The sequence below is a fragment of the Aethalodelphis obliquidens genome, unplaced genomic scaffold, assembly GCF_003676395.1.
Source record: "Aethalodelphis obliquidens isolate GAN/ISIS:26980383/991018 unplaced genomic scaffold, ASM367639v1 scaffold19, whole genome shotgun sequence".
Lineage (NCBI taxonomy): Eukaryota > Metazoa > Chordata > Mammalia > Artiodactyla > Delphinidae > Aethalodelphis > Aethalodelphis obliquidens.
In genome coordinates, this window is record NW_020837963.1 from 17,728,647 (window position 1) to 17,741,737 (window position 13,091).

The 13,091-nt window shown below is 41.3% G+C and overlaps 1 protein-coding gene across 1 annotated transcript in view; it reads left to right on the forward strand.

The window, feature by feature from the left end:
- Positions 1-13,091, forward strand: part of LOC113626823 (plasminogen activator inhibitor 2-like) — a 19,420-nt gene extending 6,329 nt beyond the window's left edge. The window contains exons 2-8 of the mRNA XM_027118712.1: positions 2,603-2,782; positions 6,214-6,333; positions 7,661-7,789; positions 8,298-8,415; positions 11,020-11,162; positions 11,647-11,811; positions 12,128-13,091. Of these exons, the coding sequence (XP_026974513.1) occupies positions 2,612-2,782; positions 6,214-6,333; positions 7,661-7,789; positions 8,298-8,415; positions 11,020-11,162; positions 11,647-11,811; positions 12,128-12,532 (1,251 nt within the window). The 5' untranslated portion in view covers positions 2,603-2,611 and the 3' untranslated portion in view covers positions 12,533-13,091. The remainder of the gene's footprint in view (positions 1-2,602; positions 2,783-6,213; positions 6,334-7,660; positions 7,790-8,297; positions 8,416-11,019; positions 11,163-11,646; positions 11,812-12,127) is intronic.

Here is a 13,091-nt window from a genome sequence, read left to right on the forward strand (position 1 = left end):
AAATAAATATAAACTTCTCAAACCTTATTTGAAAGGTCTGTAGGAAAAGCACTAGAGTTGGAATCAGAAGGCTGAGATTCAATCTACGCTTTGAAACCAGCTGTGCAATCAACATCTGCATATTTTCATTGCTATAATAGGAATTACTAGGTTTAGTGGGCAAGTAATTATGCAAGTTAAATAAGGCAGTGAGGCCGAAGGAATTTGGTAACTGCAATATAGACAACACATATTATTTTTTATGATAAATGCAGTTAACTGTACCTGATCTTAAAGATAAAATTTAGACTACTTTTAAAAGAAGTACATGCATCTGGGATGATCCAATTCTGTCCTAATTCATTTTTTATTTCTTTATACAGTCAACTGAAATCCTAACGTGGCATTAAAACCCTCTCTGATAGTTTGTCTTGACACTTAAAGTTTGTTAGTGTCAAAGTGACAGACTATGGAGGTCGTTTTAAAGAATTAGGTATAGGAGAGGCCTCCATTGATTTTTCTGGCTCTGATCCCTTATTTATTTTTTCACACAATAGAGAAATATTTATTTATATTATTCTCAGTTTGTTTCTGAAATGTTACTGAGATAATTTACAAAAAAAGGTCTACCCAGGACTAATTCATCATAAAGATGATTTTAAATTGTAGAAGGAAGAGAAAACAAATTTCTGAGCCACCCAAGGTAATCTAATCTCAGTGATGAAGCAAGAGAAAAAAATAGCGATTTTAGTTTTTTAACTTAATAAGCCTTCTAGGAGTATTACAAACTTGCTTCCTTCCTCTTTTTATCTCCTCTTTCTAGCATTTCTCTAACTAGTAACGGGCCTAAACTCCTACACACAGCAGTGAGGTTAAACACCAGCAGGTAAAGCAGTGGGCGACATTGGACAGAGTGGGTTTCTGAAGCAGACCCGGGCTTGAATCCCTGCACCATTACATACAAACTCTGTGACCTTATACAAGTTGCTTACCCTCTCTGGGCATCAGGATGTAACCTATACAGTAAAGATCCTAATATCTACCTCATACAGATCCCATGAATATTAAATATTAAAGGAGACAAGAAGACATGAGAGAGTTCTGGGGACAAGTTTTACCTAATTTACTATTTTGTCTTGAAAAAATACATTTGAGTGGTATTTCCCATAAGAAATTTTGACGCAAATTGCAATCCCTTTCTTCAGAAGAAATGTTGGTGAACCAAGTGTTCACATAAACACCCATGGATTAGGGTGATGTGAGCCTGGGAGGCCCTGCTGAGAGTCCAAGCCTAAAGAGCTGCAGGACGTGCCTCACGGGGCAGCTCCCCAGCCACTGTCACAAGAAGGTTTCCTGTAGGTGATGAGTGCCAGCGTCGCTTGGTGTATTTATAGAGTTTGGTAATTGCAGGGTGTGTGTTAAGCCGCTACGAAAGCATAAGGTACAGTTTGTCGGCCAGAATCAACAGGTGTGTCCAAGCGTTCGTTCGGCTGCATGCAGAGCCTTAGGTCATGGAGGGCGTGTCTGTTATTTATCTTCAGATGGTGGATGGGGTGTGTGTGTGTGTGTGTGTGTGTGTTCTATAGCCCCAGGACCACCCCTGCAATGGGACCTGGCATTGACTTCCCTACTAGGGATGGTGGGAGGAGGGGGCCTTTCCAGCTCTCCCAGTAATGAACTGCTCAGCTCAGGGGTTGCTTTGGTAGAAAGGCTATGGTGTGTGTGAGTGGAGGGGTGTAGGTATGCGAGGTAGGGCTGTGTAAAAATGCCCACTCTCAAACGGTGAGTCTAGGTCACTTCTAGAAGCAAGGAATTTGAAAGAAGTTTGACCATCTCCATTGGCGCCAATCAGAGTGTATATGCACGTGGCATACATGTGAATATGCATGTATTTGCCTGTGGTGTGTGTGTGTGTGTGTGTGTGTGTGTGTGTGTGTGTGTGTGTGTGTGTGTGTGTGTGTGTGTGTGTGTGTGTGTGGTGTGTATCTGTGGGTACAACACAGAGGCTGAGAACATGACCCTGGAGGCTGGCTACCCACCTACCACCTTCAATTTCCAGTCCTTCCCCTTATAGTCGAGTGACACTGGTCACTTTTCTTCTTCTCTCTGGGCAGTAGTTTCTTCCTTTGTAAAACAGGAATAGCAATGCCTTCCTCAGAGGGTTTCCATAAAGATTAACTGGTTACTACAGGTGAGATGTTTAAAACAGCCTCTGTTGTACAGTAAGATTTCGATAAAGGCTATTTATTGTTATTGCTGTTATTATTATGATATGCAGTGTCACTACTCATCACATGACTGCTCCCTCTATCTCAGGATTGGCTACATAATCTGCAGTAGCCAGTGCAAAGGAAAATGCAGGGCCCTTTGTTTAAAATTATGAAGAATTGCAAGGTTGTGGGAGCAGCGCATTGTACCGAGTGTGGGACCCTTTGTGGCTGCACAGGTCCCAGGATCACGATGCTGCTGTCCCTGCTCTACCTCATGCTCTTGGATGAAAGGAGAACAGAGAGGGAACCCCTGCCCTGTGCAGGGTACAGCCTGTACTGCTCTGCTGACATCACTCAAAATGTTGAGTCATCTTTTAGAGCTGTTTATTTTTTTCCCCTCACTTTCCTTCTAGATTGAAACAATGGAAGAACTTTGCAAGGCGAACACAATCTTTGCCCTCAGTTTCTTCAGCCATCTGGCAAATACAAGTGCTGCCACCCAGAATCTCTTCTTCTCTCCATGGAGCATCTCCTCCACCATGGCCATGATCTACCTGGGTGCCAGGGGCAACACTGCAGACCAGATGGCCAAAGTAGGTTTCTGTTAAAGTTCCAAATTAGAACAGAATGATTCCTGAACTGAATTGTAGAACTGCTCTGATTACATGCCTGAGACATCTTGACTCTAACAAGGTCAGCAATCATCACAAGCCATTACAACACAAGTTCCTTAGATTCAAATCTATAAAACAGCCAAAGCACAAACACCCTCAGTGGTAGACAGCAGAAATCGTACCAGAATTTCTTATCCTGCAAGGTTAGAAAGGGTTAATAGTGACAACGTCTTATATTTGATAGTATAAATGCTTATATTTTTCAAAGTATTTGCAAGCTTTATCTCTATTGGTTTTAAGACAAGTGTTATTTAACACAGTGGGGAGAGTGGCAGTGGGAATGAAGCACTTTTCCCAGGGCTTTTTCTGGTTTCCACCCTCCTAGCTCAGGTTCCTTCCATTCATGTAAAGAATTCCTTCCAGTGGTTTTAAGAGAGTGTCACCAAGGGAAAAGATATCCCAGACCCATGATCTCTGCACTCTGGGAGATGCACAGAGAGCAGTGTGACTTCAGAGGACCTCAGCCAACATTCTCAACCCCATGAGTTCACGTCAACAAAATGGGGCTGACGTGATGGCCAGTCCTCAAAGTCAAGGACAGGGTGTGGGACAGCATTGTGAGCTATTTCTGTTAAGGCCACTGGCTTCCTTCCTTGGTGAAGGAAGCTGACACCAGCTCAGTCAGGGGACCCTTTCACTAAGTCTGGGGCCATGGAAATATATTGAACTACTTCAACTGTACATGGCAATGGTCCTATGGGATGAATTCAGCACCATTAAAATTCACATGATCCTGTATTTCCCAGGTCAGTGACCAGACAAAGTAATATATAATTAAAATTCTTTCCTATTCCCATATGTACAAACATTAAAATTGAATGCTTTAAGTACAGGCTCTGGTTTCTCACCAACACGGATTCTGTTCTCAGCCACGCCAAAATGCTGCCGGCTACTTTTGACTTTCCCAGGAGAACTGCACCTGAGTGTGTGCATACAGATAGATGGATATCTCCTTCCAGGTACACGGTGACCCATTTAAGATGGGTCTTTTTTGGAGTGGCCCACAGAGAGTGTTGGCCTATCTCACTGCAGCAGGAAAAGGGATGGAAGTGTCACTCCCTGCGTTTGTGGCAGTTTAAACATCAAGACTTACAACAAAATCCAGTTGCTCACATCTGAGAGCAGCAACATTTTGCAAAACTCCTTCCCTCTATTTTCTTTGCCTTGAAAAGAATAAGCGCAGTGAACTCTATTAAAAACTTTAGAAAACATCAGGGTCTTCATTTTTTAGATGTAAAGGCATCAGAAGCAATATTTCTTTGAGGACAAATGCCAAATGAAGTGCTCTAGGTACGTAAAGTAAAAAATGTGATTTTGATGCAAAAGGAAAATTAACTTATTGGTCACTCGACACAACACAGCTTTTCTGTGTTTGGCAAGTGCTTTCAGCACATGGGACAAGGGGTTTATATAGTTTTCTTGTAACTGTGCTGCATGGGCAGATTTTAAAATTCAAAGACAAATTTGGTTAATTCCCTACTAAAAAACGAGGAGAAGCTCTTTGGTTGGAGGAGGAAGCAGGGATTTTGGGGACAGACCTGCCTGTGTTTGGGTGGTAACTTTGCCATTTACCAGGTGTGTGAGGGAAGGCATTTCAACTCTCTGAGCCTCAGTTTTCTTTCTTTTTTCTTGCGGTACGCGGGCCTCTCACTGTCGCGGCCTCTCCCGTTGTGGAGCACAGGCTCCGGACGCGCAGGCTCAGCGGCCATGGCTCACGGGCCCAGCCGCTCCGCGGCACGTGGGATCTTCCCGGACCAGGGCACGAACCCGTGTCCCCTGCATCAGCAGGCGGACTCTCAACCACTGCGCCACCAGGGATGCCCAGTTTTCATATTTTTAAAAGGAGAATGAAAATGCATAACCGGCAAGATGGGTGTGAAGATTAGAAAGAATAGGAGAAGCACGTGTTAGAACTAAAAGTTATCATAGCTGACACTTATAGTGCCCTGGCCAGGCACCTTTCTAAGAACGTTTTATAGTTTACCCACAGAATACAAAATCCTGTGAGGTAGGTGCTCTGATTACCATAGTCCTTTCATAGAAATGAGAAATTTAGGGCAAGAAGAGGCCACACAGTTGGGAATTGATACAGCTGGTAAAGGTGACATAGTTGTAATGGAATAAAGGAATGCGTGGAAGGGATAAACTCTTACAGAGCACAAGCGATGTGAGAGCAGCAGTTGTACTGTTACCAGCTCTTCTCTTTAGGGTAAGGCCACGGACCTGCCCAGGCCGAGCCGCCTCTCTGGGCAGGGTGCATCCCTCAGCGTGGCCCGGGTCACCTCACATCCCCCCTCCTGCAGCGACTCTCGCAGTGACTCGGGAGGCCTTTAGTGCTAGCTCCAAGACCCCATCAGTCTCCTTAAAAGGGAGGACAACCGGAGAAGCTGTTACATGAAATATTCTTCCCTTACGTGGCGGCAGAGTCAGACCACTTCTTTTCAAAGAGTATTAGGTAAGACTCATAATGTGTGATCTGAAGAGCAGAGAGAGACCCCACAAATCCTAACACCTCTCCTTCCAGCCTGGAGATTCACCACTTGCTGGACAAGCCTGCCTTTCCTTCCTTAGCAGAACGTCTACCTCTCCTGGGACCCCACGGGGATGGGACCCAAAGGATGTTGGAGGTGGGAGTGGGTGGGTAGCAGGGCCAGGCTCGGGGGTGCTGAGACTGGCTGAGCCAGGCTGGGAAGGCTCCAGTTTGGGGAAGGCCTCCTGAGGGCCCTCCCGGGGCCAGTGTGCACCTACCAGCTTCACTGCTATCCTGATCTGCCACTGACAACATAAAGAGATTCATATTGTCATCTTACCTCTGCCATTTGCCCCCCACATGGACAGACGTGTGGGATTTCTTTATGTGTAAATAAGGGATGTGCAAATATTTTAGGTGATCCCTGTAATATTGAGTGACCTGCTTTTATGTTTAAGCTAGCTGTGGCTTGTAGTTTTTGACAGGTTAGAAGTGTGAAATATATAAGGCCACTGAATAGAGAGATACAAGGTTGGGAGTTAACCTTATTGCTTCCTTCAGAATACTGGCATGTTTTCAAGGCAACTTATGGGTTGGGTTATAATTTAGATAATTTAGAGGTTATAAATCATCTCATCATAACAATTTGCCGTCAGAATGGCCAGCCTATGAATTAGTATAAAATAGTTCGTGCTGAGTCCTGTGAAGGACACTTCCGCTGGCTGACACATGTTACATATGAAGAGCATCTATGCTTGTTACCATACACAAAGACAGGAAACGAGAGTAGGACCACTAAGAGGAGCTTGAGAGCCATTGGTTTAAAAGTTACGTAATGCAGCAGGAAAATGTACCCAATTCTCTGGAATTCCAATTGTAGGTGCTTCAGTTTAACAAAGGTGGAGACCACAAAGTCGCCCCAGACACCCAAGAGATCTTCACCAGTTGTGAATTCACACAGAAGATCCAGAGGGGCACTTATCCTGATGCTATTCTGAAGGTATCTGACTCATCCATTTCTATTTCTTTTGTATTTTATTTCCAGAATATTCTTGTCTTAAAATCACAGTATTAGACAGGGAAGGAACCTAGTACAACTTCCGTCCTTCATAGAAAGACAACTAAGGCTCACAGTCCTTGAGTAAATATCCTACTCTGATAAGTAAGGGCAGAGCCAGGGTAGAATCCAGACTTCACGACTTCCAGGCCAAGACTACTTCTAAATTCTCTCACCCCACTCTGCCATTAGTTGGGGATGTATAATTTATTCTAATGCCATTGTGGAGACTCCTAGAATACACATGCATAGATGCAGATTTCCAGAGTAAGGGGTGACAAGTAATTGAGGAATGGAGAAGGCCCGGCTTGGTGACTTCATGAAAGGTCACTGACCCTCAAATATCCTTTATGTCCTCCCCTTCTATCTCCTATGATCTATCTATCTATCTATCACCTATCTATCATCTATCTATCTACCTACTATCTATCATCTATCTATCTATCTATCTATCTATCTATCTAATCTCTTCAGCTAATCTATCTCACGTAGTCATTTCTTTTCCCAATACTCCATTTCCTTAAACACCAGCTATCCAGCTACATTGTAGGAGATGCGCTCCTATGGGTAAACAACTTCCACGATCACACTCCTAAGTTAGGTTATGGGGAGATACCCCACATAGCTTTCTCCTTGGGAATCCTGATGCTCCATCTGCCTGTCAGCCGGGGAGTTATGGACTTAGGAGGGGAAGAGGCCCCTTCAGTATGGAGATGCTGCCAGGTCTGAATGGACAGCAGTCCAGCTGCAGGGCTCTGACCTCTGCTTCACCCAGGCGCTGCGGTGACTAAGCCCTGTTTGTGTCATCGTGCTTACAAACTTCAGGTTGGGGATTGGAATTTCCCTCAATTTCCTGCTTTCTAAAACCCAGATTTTCCACTTCACAGACTACCCCTTAATTATAAAACGGTACTTGCAGAAGTTCTATGAACTTTTTAAAGAACACTTCTAAGGCAACATTTTAATATAATAAAAATTGCTTACAGACTTTGTAGTTCAGGAGACTGTAAAAGGAGCCTTTCTTCTAGGATCTTTGTTATTTCATGGTTCAATCCAGTCCGTAGGCACAGTAAAATCTGAAACAAATAAAAAAATTAGCTGATATTATCCATATCAACAATGTTTCCTCAGAGATTCCTCTAACGCGCCAGAAAAAAGTATACTTTAATACAGCATTTTATTGATGTACTGGAAAAAATACCATTGCTTAAGAAATATCTTGTTTAGGAGGCTTGAGTTACATAAAGAGAGTCTCTCTTTTCTGTTTAAGGCACAAGCTGCAGACACAATCCATTCATCCTTCCGTTCTCTCAGCTCCGCCATGAAAACGTCCACAGGGGAGTATTTATTGGAAAGTGCCAATAAGCTGTTTGGCGATAAGTCTGCAAGATTCAGGGAAGTAAGTGAAACATGCGATTTAAATGGCAGGACCCCAAACTTACAGGGAGGTCAGTTTTAAAGCTGTTCTCTCTTATTCATGCTGAGGGAGTCAGAATTCCACATGGGTTCCCTTAGACTCCCTAAGGCCATTGGACACTATCCAACGCAGCTATCCCTATGCTCCCTCTGTGGGTGCTTTCTCTCCCTGCTGCAAAATTCCCACCTGTGAGTCGTAAGTCAGGAAGAGCACAGCTGATGTCCAGAGCCTCTATCCCCACACCCAACGTCTCCCCTTGTACCCAGTGGTCATAATGCAAAGCGTGCAGGACAGCAAATAGAATTGGGACTGGAGTTGGGGGTGGAGGTCAAGAGAACACATATAATCAGCCCCCCTAGCCAACCTCCACCCCTACCGCTACCTCAGGCTCCCCAGTCTTGACAGGAAGCCTGTAATTTATAATTACACCAAGGCTTGTTCAGTATATATCCTATGTAAACTTCGTCTTTTTTTTTTTTTTGCTTTAAAGAGATACATGCAGCTCTCCAAGAAATATTACTCTACAGAACCCCAGGCAGTTGACTTCCTAGAACGTGCAGAAGATGCCAGAAAAAAGATTAATTCCTGGGTCAAGACTCAAACCAAAGGTAAAACCAAGGAAGTAGTTTCTGCTCTTCTTTCCACTTAGAAAGCACTTATGTAGTTTTTAGAAAACCATCCTTAGCCCTTACTCCCAACCTTAGTTATTTTGATTAATGTAACCTGATTCTTGTTGAGCCACGTGGTGTTTTAAGTGAGAAAAAAATAATTGAGGTCTACTAATAGAAGACATATATTCAGTACTTAAATAATCTGATTTTGGATATTACCTTAGAATAGAATATAAGAGGAGACAGCTCTTTTCTAACATAGGACATACCAGTATTGGAATAATTGTGACTCTGTGTCTACTGTGGACAAAAAACAAAGAAAAAAGGCGTGACCTTCAAATGAGTAATTGGTGTGAGAATACTAGCAGTGGAAAAAGGAGGGATCATAAAATTTGAACTCTTTCTTCTGTTTCACCATTCAGAGTCAGTATGTTGTCAAGTTCTTTTGGTCCCTGCTCCATCTCTCCTGGATTGTCTAAGCTACTTCTACCTTTGTAATGCATGTCCTTAATTCTTTGTTGTTTTTTAATTTTTAAAAATTTATTTTATTTTTTTAACATCTTTATTGGAGTATAACTACTTTACAATGGTGTGTTAGTTTCTGCTTTATAACAAAGTGAATCAGTTATACATATACATACATCCCCATATCTCTTCTCTCTTGCGTCTCCCTCCCACCCTCCCTATCCCACCCCTCTAGGTGGTCACAAAGCACTGAGCTGATCTCCCTGTGCTATGCGGCTGCTTCCCACTAGCTGTCTATTTTACGTTTGGTAGTGTATATATGTCCATGCCACTCTCTCACTTTGTCACAGCTTACCCTTCCCCCTCCCCATATCATCAGGTCCATTCTCTAGTAGGTCTGTGTCTTTATTCCCATCTTGCCCCTAGGTTCTTCATGACCTTTTTTTTTTTTCCTTAGATTCCCATCCAAAATCCCACTACCTGTTAGTAGTGAAGCTGGGGTTCCCTCTTCTTCTGAGCCTTAGCCTAATTCTGGAATTCTTCAATTGGATGTTTAAAGTGTTTGCTAACTTAATGCAAAAAACGGATTTTCATTTACCTCCTGTGTTTAAAACATTGTTTCAAGCCATAGTGTGGTGTCTTGGTTTCTTCGTTACCACAGTGGAAAAAACACATGAACTAAGTTCTATAGAATTTTTAAAAAATGTTTTGTTTCTCTGAAAATAGTTGATCTACTTTAGTTCTTCATTTCTAGATTTTTAAATTACTGCTGTAAAATATTGACACACCACTGACAAAAATGAAGCAGGGAAAGTGAAGATTAACAGAAGTGAAAGTAAAAAGGTATTGCAAAATTAAAGAGACACATGAAAGTCTTGCTTTTTTGAGAACAGCAAGAATTTCTCTTCTCTTTAAGCATTTGTGTTGAATGACTGTAAATCAATCAGTGGAATTGCCAAAATGCCAAGTAGTCATTTGGGCTCATTGTTTTAGAAAATTTTATAATAATTTGAGACAATTTCTGTTTTATTTGTTAGGATCAAATACTAGTTTTTCCATATGCATTACAGAGTTAAATAAAGTCCTAGTAGATTTCTGTGGTAACCAAGAATTTTAATTCCCTGAGGGATATATTGAATAGAAATACTGAATGACTATACTGAAGCTGGTCAGACTACAGTGACCTTTTTGTTCGTGTCCTATATCTGTCAGTAGGAATGGAAGACGGTGGAATTCTGACCAGCTGACAAGCATTGCGACCTTGGGAGGGTTGCTAATCTCTCTTACTATGATGTTCATTTGTATAAAATGACAATAATAATACCTACTAGAGTAGTTGTGAGGATTAAATAAAATAATGTATTTAGTGGTTGAAATATTGCAGAGCAGGTATTCACTATAAGTGGCCTGTCTCTTAAACCAACTATAAAAAAAAAATCACGTTCAGATGTTATCATTTCTGAGAACCTTCTCTGACTCCTCACTTGTTTACTCCCTTCTCTGTGATGTCATAGTTCTCTGCATTATTTAGCTCTCTTATAGAACTTATCACACATTGTTTCCTGACTGATTTAGAATCTCTCTTCCAATATTCTCAGTCCCACCAGGACAAATCTTCCTTTCTCACTTCATGAATCTGTGCTACTCCTGGTGTAGGTCTAGTCCAACTTCCAAAAAACTGTTTTTGGGTCAATGAATGGGTCACAGGGATAGACTGTCTAGACCAGATCTTGAAGGAGCCCTAGTGACATATGTACTGTGGAAAGGCACTATTATGTTCCTTAAGTGACTCTTTTTCACTCCCATCCGAATTAACTAACTTCATACAACTACAAAACTTTGAGAAAGAGTATAAAAGGAACTTAAAATTTTTTTCCAAGTCTGATAGTAATTCTAAACCTTAATTGCATTACTTCTTCATTTTCTCTTGGATTTTGCAAACCTCAGAAATCTGGTCTCAGTTTTACTTATGATTTAGGTAAATCGAGAGAAAAACTTAAGCTTGAAGGTCAACATCTCTGCAGAGTTTGATAAATGTGGATGCTGAGTTTGATGGTGACTCAAAAGATTCAAGAAATCATGATAACTTTACAGTTCTTAATCATGAAACCTAAACATATATCATATTTTCTGTAGGCAAAATCCCAAACTTGTTACCTGAAGGTTCTATAGATGCAGAGACCAAGATGGTCCTGGTGAATGCTGTCTACTTCAAAGGAAATTGGAAAACTCCATTTCAGAAGAAATTAAACAGGCTTTATCCTTTCCGTGTGAACTTGGTACGAGACAATGAGACAGATTTTCTTAACGTATATTTTAGGGCCTTTGACAAAATAGAGAAAGAAAAGTTAGGGACCACTCACTGATACTTGCACATAATTTGCTAGTTATAAGTTATGCACATTGGATAGTTGATTGACTCTATTCCATTTTTTGACCTGTCAAACTAGATTACTAATAATATCCAACTCAAATTATTGTTGTAAGGATTCAACGAGATTTTGCAGAGTTCTTGGCCCCTAGTAGGTACTCAACAAGTGTTTCAGTATTATTATAATTGTCCATCTTATTACTAATGGGTATAATTTTGAAAAAGCTAAATAGATCAGAGCCACTGTCAGGATATACAAATAATTTATTTTGTTGATTTTTAGAAACATAGTTCTTCAGAACGAAAGCAGAACCCATTCTCTTTTACGTCTGATTGTAAATCTTTTGACATCTTAGTATCTACTTTCATATTTTACTTTTTAATAATTTTAGACTCAGCGCAAAGAAGTACAGATGATGTTCTTGCATGAAAAGCTGAACATAGGATACATAGAAGACCTAAAGGTCCAGATTCTAGAACTGCCCTATGCTGGATATGTCAGTATGTTCCTGTTGCTTCCAGATGAAATTGCTGAATGTTCTACTGGCTTGGAGTTGGTAAGGCATTCCAACTTCCATTGTTTTAAACTTCTGGGGCTAAACTTACCTTGGCATATGCCTACAACTTGGGAAATGGTGTGCAGTTTCTCATGGAAATATGTGAATTGGTTAAGAGGAACAGTGCCAGGTCTCACACTTTCACTCAAAGGCTTAAACTTATGTCATACATGCTACTTTCTTGCAAAATCTTTACCAAACTAGTAAATTTTAATATCACCCACGCTATAGTGAAGTTAAAGTCACTGATTGTTAACATCAGAAGTTGTTTTCCTTCTCTGCTAAGCACTCACTGGTTTTGCTTTTGGACTTGTAGCTGGAAAGTGAAATCACTTATGACAAACTCAACAAGTGGCTCAGCGAAGACACCATGGTTGAGGATGATGTGGAGGTGTATGTCCCCCGGTTCAAATTAGAAGAGCATTATGAACTCAAGTCCATTCTCATGAGCATGGGCATGGATGATGCCTTCAGCCAGGGCCAAGCCAATTTCTTAGGCATGTCTGAAAAGAATGACCTGTTTCTGTCTGAAGTGTTCCATCAAGCCTCTGTGGACGTGAACGAGCAGGGCACTGAAGCAGCTGCTGGCACTGGGGCCATTATGTCGGGGAGAACTGGCCACGGAGGCCCACGATTTGTGGCGGACCATCCTTTCCTCTTCTTTATCATGCACAAGATAACCAAGAGTATCCTCTTTTTTGGCAGATTTGCCTCACCCTAGTTTCCGTTTCTGCACAGGATGTTGTAATGTGAGGTATAAGCCTCAGAATTGCTCTAAGGGCCGAAACTTTAGCAACCTTCTGTACATATTTGTTTTTCTGAACAACTTCTATTACACAGTGAATATAAATACAGAAGTAGCTTGACATCTGTCAGTCATAACATTACCACCCTATTAATCATTTGGTCTCCTAAAATGGGATGATATGTCACTTAGTTCTTCCTTACCCTTAGTTTATTTTATTGCCTTACCTTTTACTGTATTATTTATTATTTTATATAATGGCTTTTTATTATTGTTCACTGTCTAGTGTAGCTGATACAGTTACAGAAGCATGTCATCACTTATTTTTCTTTCTAAGGAAATGCACTTATTTGTTCTTATAATGAAGGACGAGCAGGTGTCCTTCCATGCCCTTCTGTGATAAAAACCTAGAAGCAAGCATTGAACAACAGGAAAATATGAGTGGTGTGCATTTCTAGCATTATGTATCACATAGATGTGTCTGTAACTTATGGAAGGTTGTGAATATATTAAAAATAGACATGTTTCCACACAA